The sequence below is a fragment of the Scyliorhinus canicula genome, chromosome 4 (genome assembly GCF_902713615.1).
Source record: "Scyliorhinus canicula chromosome 4, sScyCan1.1, whole genome shotgun sequence".
Classification (NCBI taxonomy): domain Eukaryota; kingdom Metazoa; phylum Chordata; class Chondrichthyes; order Carcharhiniformes; family Scyliorhinidae; genus Scyliorhinus; species Scyliorhinus canicula.
The window spans coordinates 88,971,429-88,992,231 of record NC_052149.1 but is presented as its reverse complement, the minus strand read 5'-3'; the positions used below and the strand labels follow the sequence as shown (position 1 = coordinate 88,992,231).

The window sequence follows — 20,803 nt, the reverse complement described above, 5'->3', positions numbered from 1 at the left end:
TTGTTGCCCTCCCTGATTGCCCTTGAACTGAGTGGCTTGCTTAACCATTTCAGAGGGCGGTTAAGAACCAACGACATTGCTGTGGACCTGGGGTCATATGTAGGCCAGACCAGTTAGGGACAGCAGATTTCCTTCCCTGAAGGGCATTAGTGACCCATTTGGGCTTTCATAACAAAGAAAAATGATAGTTTCATGATCACTATTGTTAAGGCTAAGTTTTAATTCCAGATTTTAATTAATTTGTCAAACCTAAATTCCCCACCAGCTTCAATGCGATTTGAACTCGTGTCCTCTGGGATTACCACTACACTATTATCTCCCCCTATGTTGTAACAATTTACGTTGTTGAGAAAATATTTTCTTTTTGTATTTAAATTTTTCCAAATGTAGAACCGTCAACAAACAATTGCAATGTTGGGGTCCACCGTGTGACACTCTCCTGAAGTTGCTGCCTGTGCTGTGACCATTTTAGGCTGACGTATGGACCTGCTACAGTGTTATCATCAGACCCTGGGTACCATGCAGCAATGGGCCAAGAATTGATTGAATTTCCATATGTGCATGTATCCCAGCTCACCCTCTTTACATAGTCCATTGCTCAACATGTGCCTGAGATCTTTTTTTAAAACTGCACTGGATTCAGCATTAACACTCTGATTGGTCAGGAACCTGTGATCACTCACTGTCAGCAATGGCTAAGCATCGGAGACTAACTCCATGTGGATCAACATTTCTATTGAGCGTAAGGAACAAGAGATTCTTTTCACTTCCCTCGACCTTCTTCCCCTTGCAGAAGCTGTTACTTGAACATGTGAATAGAGGACCTAATGCTTCCCTTAAAAGAACAGTTCTGTAACTTTAAATCTCCTGACAGACACAGAGAGCTTTAATAAAATGTTTTCTGAGTACTATCTGTGTATTGTTCAAGTAACGCTTAAAAATCCACCTTTTAACTGAAATTCCGGTAGTATTTTCTATCTGATTTTTCAGTTCCTTAATAGTCACATGATTTAGCTATGGTTGCAGTCTTGTCACATGTCTGTAAGAACCCATAAGGTTTTTACAGCTCTGCCAATTTAAGTCTGGCAGAAATCCAGTTATCACGTCAAAAACCTGAAATTCATGTGTTGTGATTTTCAGGTTGGTGGAGGGAGGGTGGGGGGAGACCACAAATTTGCAATGTGCCTGCACCTGTTCAGTTCAAGGTGGGTGAGACAAAATTAATCTGCCCACCTCATCTGAATGATTTTAGTGCTAATTTGTGCACCTCCAACGCTTCTCTCTCCTTCATCGCTGCTGGGAGCTCTCTACACAGCAGGAGGCCTGAGCAATGTTACTGCAGACCTGTACAGGCAGCCTGCTCTTTCTTAAAGGCACATTGTTTTTTTTAAAGGGAAGTTGCACAAATGGATTGCTGCAGTGAAAAAACTGATCAAACCGAGGAATCCAGACTGACTGATTGCAGCACCGGAAGCATTAGTGAAGTAGGTAGCCACGAGGAGAGACAGACCTTGGCCTCACAGGAGACCAGCTCACTTTCAAGTCCCACTCTCAAAGGAAGTGTTAACTCCCAAAGTGAGGTCAACTCCCAGAGTCTGTAACCTAGGACTTGACAGCAATGTCCTAAGAGCTCAAATAACATTGTGCTGTGGTTCATGCGGCATGATGGTGCAGTGGTTAGCACAGTTTCCTCAGCGCCAGGGACCCGGGTTCGATTCTGACCTTGGGTGACTGTCGATGAGGTGTTTGTGCTTTCTTCCCGTGTCTGAGTAGGTTTCTTCTGGATGCCCTGGTTTCCTCCCACATTCCAAAGATGTGCAGGTTAGGTGGATTGGTCTGCTAAATTGCCCCTTAGTGTCCAAATATTAGGTGGGGAAGGGGATTGGGCCTGGGTGGGGTGCTCTTTCCGAGGGTTGGTGCAGACTCGATGGGCTGAATGGCATCCTTCTGCACTGTAGGGATTCTATGGTTCTATGCCAGTGAATGCATCTTCACGGAACCTCTCCCGCCCATCACTCCACCAAATCCTAATGCTGCTCAAGGACCCACACCCGTCATTCGTCCAGCAAGTCTCACTGGATATCATGATTTATGCCTCCTCTCCAGATACTCAGCCTCACACTCCTACCAAAGCTTCTAGCCTCATACCCACCTCTCTGCTTGCATATACCTCCCAACTGTTCAGCTTTGTCTCCCAAACACGGCACTATCCAATCATTGATGTTCTTTGCTCCCTCGCACATGTGGCATAGAAAGCAGCAAAGCCAATCTGGTGGGGGTCAAGGACGTTTGTGTCTCCTGAGCCCGATAGAGGAGATAGTTCCCAGCATCATGGGGCCAGCTGTGGTACAGTTTGCGGCATTCGGCATCATGAATGTTTCAGATGGGGTACCTTCGTGCTCTTTTCCCCTTTTCAACTTGCATCTCACGCTCATCCTGCTATACAGCACTTCACCACTTCCTCTCACACCAGCCTTCCCCTTCTGAGTTCCTGTTTTCAGACACACACAAACTGCCACTCGCAATGGACAAGTGGGAAACATTTTGAATAGCATGATTTAATTTCCCTTCTTGAAGATGTGGAGTGTTTTTAAAGTCAGGAGGTGGGGTGGAGTTCTTTTTCCTCCTAAATCTTCGATTCTGCATACAAGAAACTCAATCTGCTCGATAATGTTGCCAAAACAAAACTCTAAATTGACCCACACCTGGTCAGCCTCCTATTCCACCACCCATATATGTCAAAAGAGAGGGCTGGAATAGTCTGAGCACTTACCATACCTAAACGGGCACATCTCCCAAAAGACAAACAGAGATCCAACACGGGATCAGCTGTGCTGGTTCAGGCTTATACAAATTACACCAATTGTGTGGCAACAAGGACCTCCACAACTCAACAAAAGACCTATGTGTACAGAGAAGTTGCCAACGCCACATTCTGTACTGCCTTGAGACCTCGACTGTGTATCAGAGACTCAGCCAGAGAAATCCATCAGCAATGCCTCTGCCGCATCCTCTGGATTCAGTGGGAGGACCTTCAAACAATTACAAGTGTCCTGGAAACCAGAAGCATGAGCATTCAGGCAAAATTCTGACAAAATCAAGAGCCAAGTCGTGTTTTCTCAACATCAAATGGAGGGGACGAGGACGTAGAAAACACTTCAAAAGACACTCTGAAGCTCTCCATGAAGTGTGGGAGCATTGACATTAGTGACCGGGAGGAGATTGTTACCAATTGTTCAAATTGGTGACAATCTGCCCATCAAACTCATCATGCTTTGAGTCACAATGTTTAAATGATGAGGCAGATCAGCGGCAAAGAAGGGAATGAAAGGAAGCAAATCCTGCACTCCAGATCTCACTATCTTGTGGGACATCCTGCCACATGTACCGAGAGATCCGTGGGTTAAGAATCGGCGGGTTCAGTTCATGAAGATCAATAGGAGAAACCCATGAGCCTGATTTGACGTCGACGTCGTCCTCAAATCAAGGGACAACCTGTAACAATGAAAAATGCGTCTGAACACGAAGATGTGGGCTGCATTTGCTAGTCTGCTAGTCAACTCTTGTCACTGAAGGAGCATGGAGGGGTTTTCTCCAACTTAGCAGAGGACAAGGTGTAGCGTTTTCTCTCTCCTCAATCTTTGCACCACCTTGTGTTGCAGACCCAGACACATGGGCTAAGGGTATGAGGACATTACTGCCAATGTGTTAGCACAGGTCACTTATTCTTCTTCTATCCTGCAAGGGTGTGGCAACATTGGCAAATGCACCGAAACATCGCCAAAAACTCTCCAGAGTATTTTCAGGCACTTTCCAATAAGAAAAGCTCCAATAATTTAACTTGCCTGCAATCAGGGTGCCTGGCCTTCTAAATACAGTAACAGTTTTGTGGGGCCTATCTTTCAACACAGGTGGTGCCAAATATGGAATCCTGGCAACACATCAGAACATTGGGCTGTGTGATGTCAGGATAGCACCAATTCACAATGTTCGGGCACACAGGGGTCACAGCTATTTGGCCCCATAACAATGGAGAATGCCATGGAGGCTGGGCAGGTAGCAGTCAGTAATGGAAACTGCCCCCTGGGAAAGACAAGTAGACCTTTGTAGCAGCATAAGAACTTGCATTGCATGGTTCAATTTTCAGTACTCAAAGTGGGAGGAATATACATTTGTTCCAATTCTACTGAAAGCTAATTCCTGTCCAGTGTAATTGTAGCTTTCTGATTAAAAAAAAAAAAAAATCTGGTCCTCGTATCTAATAACTGGCTGTGATTACAGACCGGAAACTACTGAAGGGGTTTGGAAGATTTACATATAGAATAATGAATCCCTGGAATGAATGACAAACATTTAATCAAGGGATAAGAATGATAGTCAATGACTAGATTCTGATCCAGGATGTTGCCAGTTTCCTGAACAAAAGAACTTAATAATAACGGGTGCCTGTGAGTGTGGGTCACGGGCTGACTCTAATCTATCATAAAGTGAAAAAAAATTAAACTCTGTCAGTTTATAATCATGTACCTTGTGGCTACTTAATAGCTGGGAATCATTGATTAGGAACTGCTTGTGTTTAAAACGGCGATTTTATGTCTCATATTGCTCTTCCTTTTGTTCAATTTTCTCTGACAATTCCAGCGAGTTAAATGCATCCTTTTCCTGCTGAGGAATGACATTTCCAAAAGGGATATTGCTGTACTATGAAATAAGTAAAATCTTTTACCTGCTGTTTGCTCACAAGAAAATTACTTAGTTTCTTCTGACTAACCCAGTCCCCAGTTTCATAACAGCACACAAATGCTTAGCAAATCCCGGCAAGTGACGCCCTTGATTCCCCAAAGCCTGTCCACCTGCTACGTGGCACAATACACTCCACTTATCAGTTCAGCTGCAAGAACACTAAAGCTCAGCAGCATTCAGGACAAAGCAGTCTGTTTATTCAACAGCCCTTCACTAACTTACCATACACCCTTCACCATCAGCACACAATGGCTTCAGTGCACAACTTGTTACAATATAATCATCTTTATTATTGTCACAAGTCAGCTTACACTAACACTGCAGTGAAGTTACTGTGAAAAGCTCCTAGTCACCACATTCCGGCACCTGCTCGGGTACTGAGGGGCAATTCAGAATGTCCAATTCACCTAACAAGCATGTCTTTCGGGACTTGTGGGAGGAAACCGGAGCACCCGGAGGAACCCCACCCAGACACAGGGAGAACGTGCAAACTCTGCATAGACAGTGATGGATATCGTATGGGAGAGGAAGGGTTAACAATTTCATGTAAATACATCTAACCACCAGATGGTGATCAGGAACAGTCACGTAGATTACGTGACACCCTCAATTCTGGGAGAAGGTGTTTCGGTGTGAAAGAGATAGTTTTCTATCGTGGAGTTCTGTAGATAGTTATAGCATAGTTTATTTAAGCAACCTTTGTACTTAGGAATACGTTCAAATCTAGTTAAAAGTAGTGTTAGTAAATTAGCTTTGTTAATCAACAAAGCTTGATGTTCTTTGTTGAACACACACAATCAAGGTCATCCACAACAAGAAAACAGAGAACATCACATAACTTGGATGAGACAGAGAGCAATGTATCCTAGATTGTTGATGATACAAAGCTAGGTACAAAGATAATCTGTGGGGAGGACATGGAAAGGCTGCAAAGAAAAAAAAGGCAGGAATTCTCCAACCATTTGATTCCCTGTTCCGGCTGGCAACACCCCCCCCACACACACACACACACACACACCGGCCTACCAGCAGGTTTCCCGGCGGCTTGGGGTGGCTTCAATGGGAAATCCCATTCACAAACAGCGGGAGTGGAGAAGCCCACCACCAGCGAAGAGCATGCCACCGAGAAACACGCGGCTGGGGGAACTGGAAAATCCTACCCATAGACCGGTTAGGTGAATGGGCAACAAGATGGCAAATGGACTATATTGTGGGGAAATGTGAAGCTATTCACTTTGATCGTAAGAATAGAAAAGTTTTTAAAAGATGAGAATCTCGTAAGTGTTGATGTTCAAAATTACTTGGATTTGCTTGTACAAGGAAGGCAGAAAGCTAACACCCAGGTACAGAAAGCAATTAAGAAAGCAAATGGCATGTTGGCCTTTATAGCAAGGGGATTGGAGTACAGGAATAAAGAAGTCTTGCTACAGTTATACAGGGGTTTAGTAAGACCACCATCTGGAGTACTGTGTGCTGTTTGGTCTCCACATTTAAGAAAAGATATACCTGCATTGGAGGTTCACTAAATTGGTCCCTGGGATGAGGACAACTTAGTCCCTGGGATGTGGGATTGAGAGGCTGCGTAAAGTGGGCTCTATTCTTCGAAGTTTAGAAGAATGAGAGGCTATTTCACCAAAATATGCAAGGTTTTGAAGGGGCTCGATAGAGTGAACGCTGAGAGATTGTTTCGACTGGTTGGGGAATCTAAAACACGAGGGGCCACAGTCTCAGGATAAGGAACTGATCATTTAAAACCTGAGATGAGGAGATATTACTTCACTCAAGTGTTGTGAATATTTGGAATTCTGTGGATGCTGCATTGTTGAATGTGTTTTAAGGCTGGGATAGACAGATTTTTGGTCTCAGAAGTGAGTGTTATGGCGAGCAAGAAAGTGTGATCATATTGAATGGTGGAACAGGCTTGACGGATCATGTGGTCTACTCCTGCTCCTATATTTGTGTTCGTGTGTTACTTTTTTGCCCTGTTTAAAGGTGCACTGCAGAAAATCACCAAGGTTTCTTCAACCACACTTCTCAAATCTCCACATCCTAGAAGGGCAAGGACAACGTGTGGATGAAAACATCACCTCCCAAGTTCCCCTCCAAGTCACATATCATCAGACATGGATATATACCATCATTCTTTCATAACCTCTGGGTCAAAATCCTGGAGCCCAACAGCACAGTGGAAATACCCTCACCACATGTACTGAAAGAATTGATGAAGAAGGCCCACTACCACCTTCTCAAGCGAAACTAGGGATGGGCAATAAATGTTGCCGCTGCCAGCAATTTCCATAGCTCCAAAATTGATTGGGAAAAAAAGTCCTTAAATTGCCCTGTGCTTTACTAATATTTTGAAGCTGTACGACCAGAATGGAGCAGGAATATGGGAGACTTCAGGAGAAGCAGTAACCTGATGCGGGAAGAACTATACATATATATCTTTTAAATTTAGAGTACCCAATTTTCTTTTTCCAATTAAGGGACAATTTAGCGTGGCAAATTTTTGAGTTGCGGGAGTGAAACCCACTCAAACATGAGGAGAATGCACAAACTCCACACGGACAGTGACCAACAGCCGGGATCGAACTTGGGACCTCGGCTCTGTGAGACAACCGTGCTAATCACTGCGCCACGGTGCTGCCCCGGAAGAACTATGTATTAATCAGATACTTTACATTGAATTCTTGTTGAATGATTTCTGGTTCTGATCTGATCTGTAAAATATTTCCTGTAGGTTCTTGGCTCTTGTACAGCACAGGTTCCCAAACGTGATCCTCTCCCCTGGCTGGATGTCGCTGTACTTACCGCTCATCGCAACCAAACCCTATACACGAAAGATGGTGGAAGAGATGTACGGCCTAGTCAAGGGTTTACCACAGCGTGTCACATTCCCTGTCCGGGCTGTGCTGTTGAAGAGAGCTTGGCCACATTTTAGTTGGCTTCTCAGTCAGTCACCAAGGTAATGACAAAGGAGTCTGAACTAATAAAGCCAATCTGTGTATTTTAGATGCTTTTATATTGATTATGTTTCATTCAGATTCGGGGGGGGGGGCAGGGGGGAGGGTTGTGAATATGTAAATGTGATACCGTGTGCAAGTATGTGTTTGCATATGAGACAGTGATTACCTTTATGCTTATGCTATGATTAAAACCAGGAGACCCATGAAAAATAGGGTCAGGGAACCAGATTTAGCGATAGAAACATCAGCATCTGGCTCAGGGAGGCTACTTTCCAAATTTATATGGGGCCAATATCAAAGGAGCATTTAGATATTATCGAAAATGGTTTGAAAGTCAAACCAGTCTACATTATCAGAAGAATGTTTTTTTGAACATGCCCGCAACTGGGCGAGGCAAAGAAGATGATTACATCCCTGTCTCTACTGCTGTAAGTGGTCAGAAATTTACGCCGAGTCATCTCCTCCTCAAAGTGGCAGATTTGAATTCAGACACCAGGACGCCTGTTGTGCTGTGCACTCTCTGGGCATGTGCCCAATGAATGTGATGTGTAGGTTGGTAAATGACAGAGTGGGGATGAAGATAAATAAGCCAAGAAGGATATGTTGAATTTAGTTCTGCTCCCTGCTATTTGGCAGCTGGTAATGGTAAGATGATGAGACACATTGTGAGTGTTCCCTGGAGTATTTGTTTAGTTTGTAATTATATATAATTAACATTGTGACTTGCTGCAATGTTAATCACAGGCACCTATCTTGTAAACGAGGCGGAATGAATTCTGGTTAATTGTTTAGTTTGATTCATGGCCAGAATTAATGCAAAATAATGTATTAAAAAAATTATACCCACCTTCAGCAAGGAGGGGTATTTACCCACTAATTACTCCTAAACTAGGGAAGGATATATCGTTAGAGTGACTGCCCAGACTCGGAAAATCAAAACTTGGATCTATATTGCGCCTTACGGGACATCTCAAAGTGCTGCAGTCAATTAAATAGTTTTTCTAAAATGTAGTAAGTGTTGTAATGCAGGAAATTCAGCAGCCAAGTTGTACATAGAAACCCCCACAAACAGCAACATGATGATGACCAGACAGCTAATTTTCATAATGTTGGCCAAGGGATAAATATCGGCCAGGACATCGAGAATAGCGTTTCTTCTAATGAGCTGACAGGGCTTTGGTTTAACAATGTAGCTCGGGAGGCGTATAGACCAACCGGAGCCACCAGCCTTCCTACAGATGAGGGAGGGGTGTAGATTCACTGGACCCACCAACCTCTCCACAGACGATGGAGGCGTATAGATCCACTAGAGTCACCCCACCCCCTCTCAGACTAGGGCTGAGTATCTATCCACTAGAGCCCCCCCCCCCCCCCCCCCCAACAGACTAGGGAAGGGTATATATCAACTGGAGACCCCCACCTCCTTTCACAACTGGGTGTATGTGTGTGTATATATATATATATATATATATCCATGAGTCACCTCCCCCCACACCCTACAGACTAGACACATACATATTTCCACCACCCACTCCCCCCATAAACTAGGGAGGGGCACACACCCTCTATCAACACCACACCACTTCCCCACCTGCCCTCCCCCTACAGACTAGAGGCAACCCTCCCCCGCTCCTTTGGAGGAGCATATCTCCATCGAAGCTGCCCCTAGCACCTTCCACAGTCCAAGGAGGAATATCTGTCCATGAGAGTCACTCTTTCCCCAAACGAGAAAGGGCTTCTATATCCACCACAGTTTATAATTCTGGTTCTAATATGGAGAATTCAACCAGAAAATTGCACATCCACAGGATCGGAGTGAGAAGAGCTCAGGTGCCAAGTATTAAGCCTCCAGGCTCAGAAAGGCTGCTGCTCATGAGGAATAGTGCGTGGGCAGGAGCACAGAGGGTTGCTGATGATCCTTGAACCTTTGTACCAATAGGTTCCTCCAGGAGATGAGGGTAGAAAATTGAAAGGAAAATTGTGAACATATGTAAATTGTAATTTACAGAAGAGTTCAGTGTACCTCTTCAGTAACCTGTCTATCACATTTCTAATTGTTTGTGTATGTCTGTAGGTACAGTCTCACTCTTTGGCAGGGATCAATTGATCCCATCACTGTGGAAGATCTGTTATTCTTCAGAGACAACAGCAATGCTGAACAAATCTACTATGACATTTATGAGCCTGTTTTGTCTGAATTCAAACAAATTGCATGTATGTATTTAAGTTTCTTTCAATTAGTTCTACATTTCCTCTTTCTCCACTGCACATCTTCAATAATAATCTTTATTAGTGTCACAAGTATGCTTACATTAACACTCCACTAAGTTACTGTGAAAATTCCGCCACACTATTCAGAATGCCCAATTCACCTAACATGCACGTCTTTCAGAACTTGTTGGAGGAAACCGGAGCACCCAGAAAAAACCCACGCAGACACTGGGCAAACGTGCAGCTTCCGCACAGACAGTGACACAAGACGGGGATCGAATCCAGGTCCCTGGAGCTGTGAAACAACGGTGCTAACCATTGTGCTACCATGCCACCTCTTTCCTCAGGCAGACCAGAGCTTTGCTATGAGGCCGTTGACATTGCCTCTGAAATGTGTATGTGAACACAGCCTGCAATGAATCTTCATTCAGTCAATCTGCCTCCCTGTGGGAAGTTGCCCAGATTCTGCTCTGAGGTACCCCATTCCAGCAGCTTTGGGCTTTTTTTGTGGTGTTTCACAATCTCCATAATGTGAACTTTTAACTTTTCTTTTCCACCGTGCATTTACGACCGCAATATGGCTGCTGTCAGTTGTTGTCTAAATATTAAACTTGAGAGTAATGACGGTAAATTAGGCATGAACTGTCCAGGTCAGGCACAGCAGTTTAAATACTGACCAAAGCTCCAAAAGGTACTCGCCAGTCAACTGCACGTAGAAAGTAAAATTCCACCTGGATTGCACCATCTGGATTGCACCATATGGCCCACCCTCAAACACCCTTGTTATATTTACAATCATCACGCCAACTTCTTTAAGATTGTCATCAATTTGTTTCATTGGTTAATGAATGGTGTCAGCCATTTACCACACTTATACTTGGCCAAAGCTTTCCTCTAAGCCTTTGTGCTGGAACTTGGGGGTCTATAGTAAGGCATTCTGGCACAGCGTCCTCTAGAGGAGATCTGAGACCTGTGTGAACTGTGACTGTGTATATTTCTTTAACCAACCCCATTGAAGAATCCTTACTGAACCATGCAGAGTCTGAATAGTGAATTCAACATCAATTCAATTAGGGAGAGCAAAATACAGAGAGAGAGAGAGAGAAAGAAAGATGGGGCCAAGGGAGGTAAAAGATAGAATGAAAAGTTAAAAGTGTTAGTACACATTTTTTATTTTTAAAAATTCCTAACAATATTTAAAATATGAAGGATTGAGACCTCAGTCTAATTTTCAGAGTCATAGAACATAGAACAGCACAGAACAGGCCCTTCGGCCCTCGATGTTGTGCCGAGCAATGATCACCCTACTCAAACCCACGTATCCACCCTATACCCGTGAAGCATTTATGCTAACCACCATGCTAACGTGCTGCCCCCAAGTCGGAGAGGTTGTTTGTCAGTAATGAAGACTACCCATTTTTTTTCAATGCTGAATTGCTCAGTGAGAAACCAAAACTTCACGAGGAGCTGGACAACAACTTCCTGATTTCCGTGTTAAACAGCTCATGTGTAGTCCCTAGACGTGAGGATTTATTCTTTGTCAATGATTAATGCTGATATCCTTACCATTATTTTTATGCAAAATGTGGGCTGTTTTGCCTTTGGGCCAGGTTATCTACTTCTGACTGCTATCCAGTGACACTTGCTACAAGGTTTGGTTGTTGGATGAAAACAGGATTGAACTTGGTTGCTGGTTTAGCACAGTGGGCTAAATAGTTATCTTGTAATGCAGAACAAGGCAGCAGCGCGGGTTCAATTCCTGTACCAGCCTCCCCGAACAGGCGCCGGAATATGGCGAAAAGGGGCTTTTCACAGTAAGCCTACTTGTGACAATAAGCTATTATTATTTTATTATTTTCCCCCACTCACACCACCAGCACTGGTGGAATATTCTGCCATTCTCTAGATTCATCGAGGCTTCTCCAGGAGAGGTGGGGGAAGATTTGAAATAAAATTTTAAAAATGTAAATTTAAGTAGTTTCCTGCACAGTAAAATTCAATTTTATGCTGTTAATCTGCTTTCACTGTGCACAGTGCAGACAAACCGAAGCAAAAGGTTTTACCCTGGCGGGGAGATACTGGACTACTTCCCCCCTCAAGACCTTGATGAACTGCAGATCAACTGGTTTGACATTGGAACCTCAGCACTTGACTTGGCAGAATTACTAAAAGGTAACACCATTCTTGATCACAGGATTTACAATTGCAAGCCACTATCACCTTGACGTAAAAAGAAATTAATGAAAATGAAAGTTATTAAAAGTTAGAGTTGGGTTGGCACGGTGATGCAGTGGTTCGCAATGCTGCCTCATGGTGCCAAGGACCCAGGTTCGATCCCGGTCCCGGGCCACTGTCCATGTGGAGTTTGCACATTCTCCCTCTGCCTGAATGGGTCTCACCCCCACAACCCAAAGATGTGCAGGGGAGGTGGACTGGCCACACAAAATTGCCCCTTAATTGGGTACTCAAAACTTATTTTTAAAAACTTAGAGTTAATAAAACACCCTCAGGAAATATAGATTTATGTAAAAACAATGAAACAAGATTATTGCTAGATAATTTTACATTGTGGAGAGTGTTCATGCTCTGTCGAGTTGCAACTTATATGTGAATCAGCTGATTGATATAAACCGTTCACTCCTTCTGCCAAAAATACCATCAACAATGAAACTTGCAGTTTGGTGCCAAATCTTACCCAAGACAATGTGAATGGAATTAATTCTGTGCTGTTCTGGTGCTTCTAAATTACTCTGGGGCTGATTTTATATACACATGCAGATGGATGAGGTAAACTTGGAAATACAGCTTGGAGACCCTGATGCTATAGGCATATAAAGTAAATCTATACTGCCCCAATAAGCATTCCCAAGTCTCATAGGCATATAGGACATGAGACAGTCAAAGAGTAAAGTTGTCTCTATGCTGGCTCTAATATTGTAGAACTCAGACACAGAGGATATCCTGCACCAGTGAGAGCTCTCAGGTCATAGGTTAGGTTTATAATAATCTTCCTCTATCCTACCCAATTGTGTAACTTTACCTCATTTTAAAAGGAAAAAGCTACCATTTGAGTAAAATTTAATTATAAGCTGTGCAGGGCAGTGGGCTCATACTACAGGGAAGTGACATGGACTGTATTATACTCCTGATAGCCAGTCAGTGAAAGAAGAAACCAGAGACGATCTTTACTTGATAAAGCTTTATTTACAGAATGGATAATTGCAGGTATATAGCTCCTAGCTTGACTCTTGCCCTGCATCAGTAAGTGTCTCTTTATTTGTGCTCAAGTAACCATCCAATCAATGCCCTCCACCTATATATACTTTACCTTAATTGATAAAATTTACACAAATTGTGACAAATTCAGTCCCTTACAGACAGCAGGAGGAACCGACTTTAATCTCGTTGGTTTGTTGTGGATTTGAGCCTGGGTCTCGGAAGTAAAAGTTCAACGTGCAAGGGGTGACGAAGTCCGGAATTCTCCGGCCATTGGGATTTTCTTTTCCTGTTGGCACAGCACCACTGCCATGGGTTTCCTGGCGTCATGGGATGACTTCAATGGAAAATCCCGTTGACAAGCGGCGGGAAGAGAGAATCTTGTGGCCAGCAAATGGCGTGCGTCCATGAATCACGCAGCTGGAGGACCACAGAATCCCGGCCAAGGATTTTCTCTGGCGATGATGATATTACCAATGCCAGAAGCTTGAACGTACAATGGGGCCATATAGGCTAACTTCAGAGATCTTTGCTTGTAGAAGTCCTGAAAAATATGCTATGTAATGTAACTGGATATAGAGATCTAAACCCCACACCTCAAAGAATGCTAATGCTCCTTATTCTTTGACCTATGGTATCTCAATTACATCTCTATATCTAGATATAAACGCTGACAAGATGTCACTTTCACTTCAGCATACATGAATGCTGATTATGACCAAAAATTTACATGTAATTCAGATTTTTAAAATCTCAGACTTTACTTAGTTTGTCACCTTTGGGAAAAATAACCAGCTTTTTAAAGAAAGACGGAACTTTTCATTTATATAGCTTATTTTACATTGTCGGACCCTTCCAAAACACTTTGCAGCCCAAGGAAATATGTGTTACCATTATTATCTAGGTGAATGCAACAATCAATTTGCAATAAGATCACATTTTGAGCTATCAGTTGAGGACACCGAAGAATTTGTTGTTTGAATAATGTCACGAGCTATTACAAAAGTACAGTACTCCCTCAGCATTGAACTAGAGTGTCAGTCCAGATTGTGTGTGTGTAGATATCTCGAATGGGGCTTGAAACCACAACCTTCTGATTTTAAAAAGTGCTAACACTGAGCCAAGCTGATACGTGAATTGAAATCAAACTGCCTTGCCACCCCTTAATCATGAAAGTCTCCCTCCTCAATATAGACATATATCCTTAGCACGTTCCGAGACATTTACCATCCAGGCATTGAAAGGTTGGTACCATTTCTCACCGGTCAAATTAAGGCCTGAAACAGCGTATAAGGATCACAAGAGTGACTTTGCAGCCTCTTCCTACCTGGGGCTTGATGAGGATTGAGTAACGGGAGGGTTCCATGGACAAAATAAAGTGCTAGAATTGAACTGAACATCAAAACAAGATTATAATTTTCAGGCAGAAGCCAGCACAGTTTAGGTGAGCTGAGAAACAAATGGGACAGTAGGATTTAATGTTACAATAATAGAAGGTCGTACTGACAACTAATATGAGGGTTATTTTGGATGACCAAATATATAGGAATTCACATAATTTGTGCATATGCCCACAGCCTAGGCTGTCACAGTTAGATAGATTAAGAAATCCAGCGAATTGCCTGTTCTTGGGTGCCTTGTGTTTGAGCGTTATCCCTGCAATCTCTAGATTATGCCCACTTTATTGCCAGTTGGTCAACTATTTCACCTATTATTCTGTACATTTATTATCTCGGTGTTCGGTAGTCATTTTAATTGGTGATACATTTGTGTGGTTTTGACTGTTTAGTGAAATTGAAATGTAAACACCTGATGCAGCCTGAATACATCACATGTATGTTGTATTTTCAATTTATGAAGGAAATGATGGAGGAATGCTTATTCTGAATGTGAAGAGAAGAGCCAATAGTGCCATTCCAATAGTAGAGAGTTCAGAAGACGGATTGGAATTTCCCTTGGAATCAACTCTAAATCAGATCTTAACTTCATCAAAGCCATGGGGCATCTACCTGAAGATAAAATCCCAGCAGGCATTGGCCCCAACCCTGTATCTGCTTCATCAAGCTTACACAGCACACCTTCTTCACAAGCCTGTCTGGGTCAGCATGGACCTCTCTCATGGCAGTTTTAGCATCCCTGGATACATAGAAGGAAAGCAATTCATAAAAATGATAAATGAAATATTTCCTTTCGTGACTATAGCTCCAAGCTGGCCAAATGAAGCACTTGCCCATGGTTACACACAACCATTAGTGGAAGACATGCTAAATCTTTGTCAGGGGCTGTGGCAAAGAGTGTCCTTCCAGCTTCAGGCTATTGCTCTGGGTAGATCATGGAAGGCCACAGCTGGACTACTGCAGGCTTCCCCCAGCTACACTCTGACCGTGGAGCATCTTCACGAACAAGGCACCTACATGGATGGGTTTCAGGGGCTGATCAACATCCGAACATACAGCACTAGTAGGATTTACTACCATTTACCTCAGGATTATAGAAACAGCTTTCACATTGATGTCTTCACTTCGTAAAAATTAGTTTGTGAGTCTTTGTATTCGTGATCAACCAATCCTGCCTCTTGTGCAGACACATGATTTTCAAGCTCTGCTCCGTTAAGTCCTGAACCACAGAAATTATTAGCTGGATTTTGGGACATTCATAAACTGCGACCTAATTAACTTTCAATATTTTCTTACTTTGATACAGATTAAGATTTTTATACCAAAGATAGTTTTCCAGCTATAGATAGTAAAATTTGGCGAAAAAGTCAGTACACATAAGGCCAGTTCACAAAGGAGTTGAGGTGCATTTTAATTAAAAATAAATACATTTTATGTACCCAATTCTTTTTTTTCCATTTTAAGGGGCAGTTTAGAGTGGCCAATCCACCTAACTTCTACATCTTTGAGTTGTGGGGTGAGACCAACGCCGACACTGGGAGAATGTGCAAACTCCACACAGACAGTGACCCAGGACTGGGATCGGACCCTGGTCCTCTGTGATGTGTGGCAGCAGTGCTAGCCACTGTGCTGCCCAGGTGCATTTTAATTATGTAGTGCAGGTTCACTCACTTAGCAAGTTACAATTGTGTTCCTTAGTTTTCCCCATGAAACGGAGAACTTGACCCACCCCCTTTAGTTTGTTTACCTTTGTGAAAGTAACAACAGGAAGTGTAATGAGAGCCAACATCTCATAAATCACTAACCTGCCACGTAAGTTTGTACAAGCTCGCATGCAGACCTCAGCTACCCACTCGACAGTGATTAACCTCAGTACCAGATTGCAATGCAAGCTGTAGATATCCTTTACACTGAGGTTTCACACAAAGATGCTTCAGTTTTCTTAAAGTGGCTGTGGCCAAGTGACATTCAAAACTACAAACTTGTCAAGTCACAAATGGAGTGACACCCACTTTGGTTCCACATGTGATCTACTTTGATAAATCTCTCTCTTAAGCTCTGGCCATTTAAATGTGATTCATCATGAACCTCACAAACATTTCCACAAATATTAGCAGCTGTGGATAGAGGCTGTGTCCTTTGTGCCCACCTCTATTCCAATTCACAGCAGGTAGTTTAGCAGGTTGATACTGAATTGTTAAATTACTTTTTGCTCCATTCGCTCATGTGCATCAGGGCCTTATGGGAAAACCCTCACAGCCTGTTCCCCTTTTGATTGTCACACCTGGATGGCAATGCCGGATATTATTGGAAGAAGCAATAATTTGGAGATAGACAGGACAAGTTAGCAGGTCACATTCAACTCAGAATCTCACTGAATAATACACACAGTCCATTGATTAGACATTCTAACTGTTGGGATGGCACTGCTGCCTCACAGCGTCAGGGACCTGGGTTTGATTCCGACCTTGGGTGACTGTGTGGAGTTTGCATGTTCTCCACACGTCATATCATAGAATTTCGACAGTGCAGGAAGCCATTGGGCTCTTTGAGTCAGCACTGCCCCTCTGAGAGAGCACCCTACCTAGGACAATGCCCCGCCCTATCATTGTAACCCCAACTCCATGCTCTTTTTAGACACTAAGGGGCAATTTAGCATAGCCAATCAACCTGACCTGCACATCTTTGGACTGTGGGAGGAAACCCGAGCACCCGGAGGGAATCAATGCAGACAGTGGGGCACAGCGGTTAGCACCTTTGCCTCACAATTTATTTTTTCCCTTAATCTCAATACTGCATTGGCACCATTTATTTATAATCTGGGGTATCATCATTTTCTGGAACAAGAATGAAAATGAACAATAATACATTGCTACACAGTTTCACAGCTGGAGCTGGTACTCTTGGCACCCAGACGTCACAGAAAATATTTCCTTGCAGCTATGTTTAAAATAAGATTACTTACGGTGGTAGGTATTTTGTTGTTTCTCTCCCCTGTCCCCCAAAATTATAATGGCTTAAAGCAGTTCAGCGAAATTATGAGCAAATTGATTTGTTTCTCATTCACAATTGGTAATGTGACAAATTTGCAAAATGGTCAACCAAACCAGATCCTATGTATGTATGTCAGAGTGAGAATCAGCTTTTAAGTGTGATGCATAATACCTTTTAATTATTGGATTTAAATGGCTTTTGGTACGGGAAAGAGATTTGTAAGGGAAAAGAAAAATAAGTATCTGTGGTAAGTAGAAAGGCAGGAAGTATTGTTTAAGAACTATGCTGATTGCTCCCCATGATCTCCTCTTGCTTTCTTCCACCTCTAACATCTCCCACCACTGTTCCTACCTCAGTCTATCTGCCACTGAAACCTTCTTCCAATGCCTTTGTGAGCTCTAGATTTGCAGCTTCCAAAACGTGCTTCTGGTCAGCGTCTCATCTTCCATAAACGTCCGCACACTCAAATCTCTGCTGCCAATATCCTAACATGCACAAGTCCCCCTCATCCCTTTTTTCCAGCTGCATTGGTTCCTGATTCTCCCAATTCCTCCGATTTCTAGTTCACAAAATTATTATGGTGCAGACGGAGGCCATTTAGCCTATTGTGTCTGCACCAGCTCTCCAAACAAGCATCGTGATTTTATGCCAGTTCCCTGCCTTTTCCTCGTACCCCTGCAGATTGTTTCTATTCAAGTAGATTTAGATATGAATATAGGAGGGTTGATCAGTAAGTTTGTGGATGATACAGAGATTGGTAGGATCATAAATAGCAAGGAGGATAGCCTTTGATTACAGGAGGATATAGACAGGCAGGTCAGATGGGCTGATTAGTAGCAAATGGAATTCAATCCGGATAAGTGTGAGGTGATGCATTTGGGCAGGGCAAACGAGGCAAGGAATACATGATAAATGACAGGACCCTGGAAGGCACAGAGGGATCTTGGTATACATGCACACCGTCCCTTAAGAAGCAGAGCAGGTAGATACAGTGTTTGAGAAGGCATATGATATAGTTGCATTTATTAGCTGAGGCTTGGATTTTGAGAGCAAAGAGGTTATGCTGAAACTGTATAAAACGTTGGCTATGCCAGTGTTCTTCAAAGTCGGGGGCGCAACCCGCAGGCGGGTGTCGGGAGGGTCGCAGAGCCGTTGTCCGCGACGCTCCCGATCGCGCAAATCCCCGCGCAGCAGCCGGCTTTTCATAACGCCGGCTGCAAGGGGCCACAAACTTGTTTTTTAAAAAAGTCGGCTGCATTGCGCGTGCGTGCACGATGACCGATGCGCATTTTGCGAACATGTAAAAAGAATTGACTGCATTGCGCATGCGTGCCCGATCATCGGATGCGCAATGTGGCCAATTTTTTAAAAACATGCACGCGTGCCGATAATCGGGCACGCATGCGCATGCGCTATTGTTTTTAAACCATTGCAACTTTTTGTTTTACAAGTTCTGCAGTGGTTTTTATTCATTTATTTTATTCATTTTATTTTTTTTTCATTTTATTTTTTTTACAAGTTCAGGGGGGGTTTTATTCATTTTATTTTTTTACAAGTTCGGGGGGGAGGGTTTATTTGATAAAAATTTGCAGGAAAAATATGCAAAACTTTGGACAGCTGAAGACTCCATGCTTTCCGACACCGGGAGGCTTCACCTTCATCCAACAGGTTCCATTGGAGCAGCGTGTACGAGGGCTAAAGGGACCCAAAACCATTTCCTCCATTTTTCTCAGCAGCAAACAAGGTAAGAGAAAATGGTGGGTCGCTCAGGTCAGCTCCCGAAGGTTGGCCGGTTGGTAAAAATGGGTCCCCGGAAAAAAAGTTTGAAAAACACTGGGCTAGGCCACAGCTAGAGTATTGTGTGCAATTCTGGAATCCACATTATAGGAGGGATGAGATAGCACTGGAAAGGGTGCAGAGGAGATTTACCAGGATGTTGCCTGGGCTGGAGAGTTTTAGTTATGAAGAGAGATTGGATAGACTTGGTTTATCTTCCTTGGAGCAGAGGCTGAGGGGGAATATTATTGAGATTTCTCAAATTACAAGGGACTTGGGCATAGCAAGCAGGAAGAAACTTTTCCCCTGGTGGAGGGGTCAATGACCAGATTTAAGGTTCAAGGGGAACGAGGTTTAGAAGAGATCTGAGGGGAAACCTTTTTGCCCAGAGGGTGGTGGGAGTTTGGAATTTGCTGCCTGAAAGGGTGGTGGAGGCAGAGACCCTCATAACATTAAAGAAGTATTTAGATGTGCAGTTGCGATCCCAGGGCATACACTGTTATGGGCCAAGTTCTGGAAAATGGGATTAGAATGGTTAGGAGGTTGTGTTTGGCAGGTGCCAAGGCAATGGGCCAAAGGGCCTTTTCTGTGCAGTATGATTCTAAGTAATTATCTAATGCCCTCTTGAATCTGCCTCCTTCACATTTTCAGGATGTGCATTCCAGATCCAAACTACTTGTGTAAAAAAGCTTTTTTTCTCACATCAAATTTGCTTCTTTTGCAAATCTCTTTAAATCTGTGCCCTCCCTTTTATGAGTGAGAACAGTTTCTCCCTATCTACTCTGTCAAGCCCCCTCATGATTTGAACATCTCTATCCTCATCTCCTTAGCTCTTATCTTTCGTGTTTAAATCTTTCCATGGCGTCACCAATCATGCTGCATAGCTTTCTCCAGCACTATAACACCCATCCCCTCCCAGTTTGTTTCTCTCACACTGGCCTCCAGTGTACCCTCCTCCTATTGTCAGCTGTGCTTTCAGCCACCTCAGCCTCCACACTCAGGAATTTTCTTCCTAAATCCCTCTGGTTCTCCAGATCACTCTCTAAGGACAACCCCCCCCAAAGCCCACCTCTTTGATCAAGTTTTTCTAATAACGGCCTCTTTAGTTTGGTATTCATATTGTGTGCTTCTGTGAAGCACCTTGGCGTATTTTCATTTTTGCTTTCAAGTTTTAACTTTAGTCATTGCCTCCATTTATAATGGTCTCAGGGTAGGTGCATGGAGTGATTTAATTATTTTCCTCATGGCTGTCTCCTTCTCCTCCTTATTGGAACAGAGTTCCAAGGGCAATAGGCACAATCCAGCGCCCAATCTCAGTAGTTAATCATGTGAGTCTTGACAGGAAGTGGCAACAAGCTGTTGACCTGCAGGATCCAGTCAAGTCCTTGTCCAGAAATTCCTAAATGGTGCTCGAGAACAGGATTACTGGAATAATGTCACTCCTCTGTCCTCTAACCCAAAGGCACTGTAGTTCCTTGGATTTTAAACTAGGTACCTTTC

The 20,803-nt window shown here is 43.3% G+C and overlaps 1 protein-coding gene across 2 annotated transcripts in view; it reads left to right on the top strand.

Moving 5' to 3' along the window:
- fam151a (family with sequence similarity 151 member A) overlaps nt 1-15,976 on the top strand; it is a 37,459-nt gene extending 21,483 nt beyond the window's left edge. For both annotated transcript variants that reach the window (XM_038794737.1, XM_038794735.1), the window contains exons 5-8: nt 7,484-7,708; nt 9,784-9,923; nt 11,955-12,092; nt 14,997-15,976. In XM_038794737.1, coding sequence (XP_038650665.1) covers nt 7,484-7,708; nt 9,784-9,923; nt 11,955-12,092; nt 14,997-15,664 — 1,171 coding nt within the window. In that variant the 3' untranslated portion in view covers nt 15,665-15,976. The remainder of the gene's footprint in view (nt 1-7,483; nt 7,709-9,783; nt 9,924-11,954; nt 12,093-14,996) is intronic.
- The last annotated feature ends 4,827 nt before the right edge of the window (nt 15,977-20,803 follow it).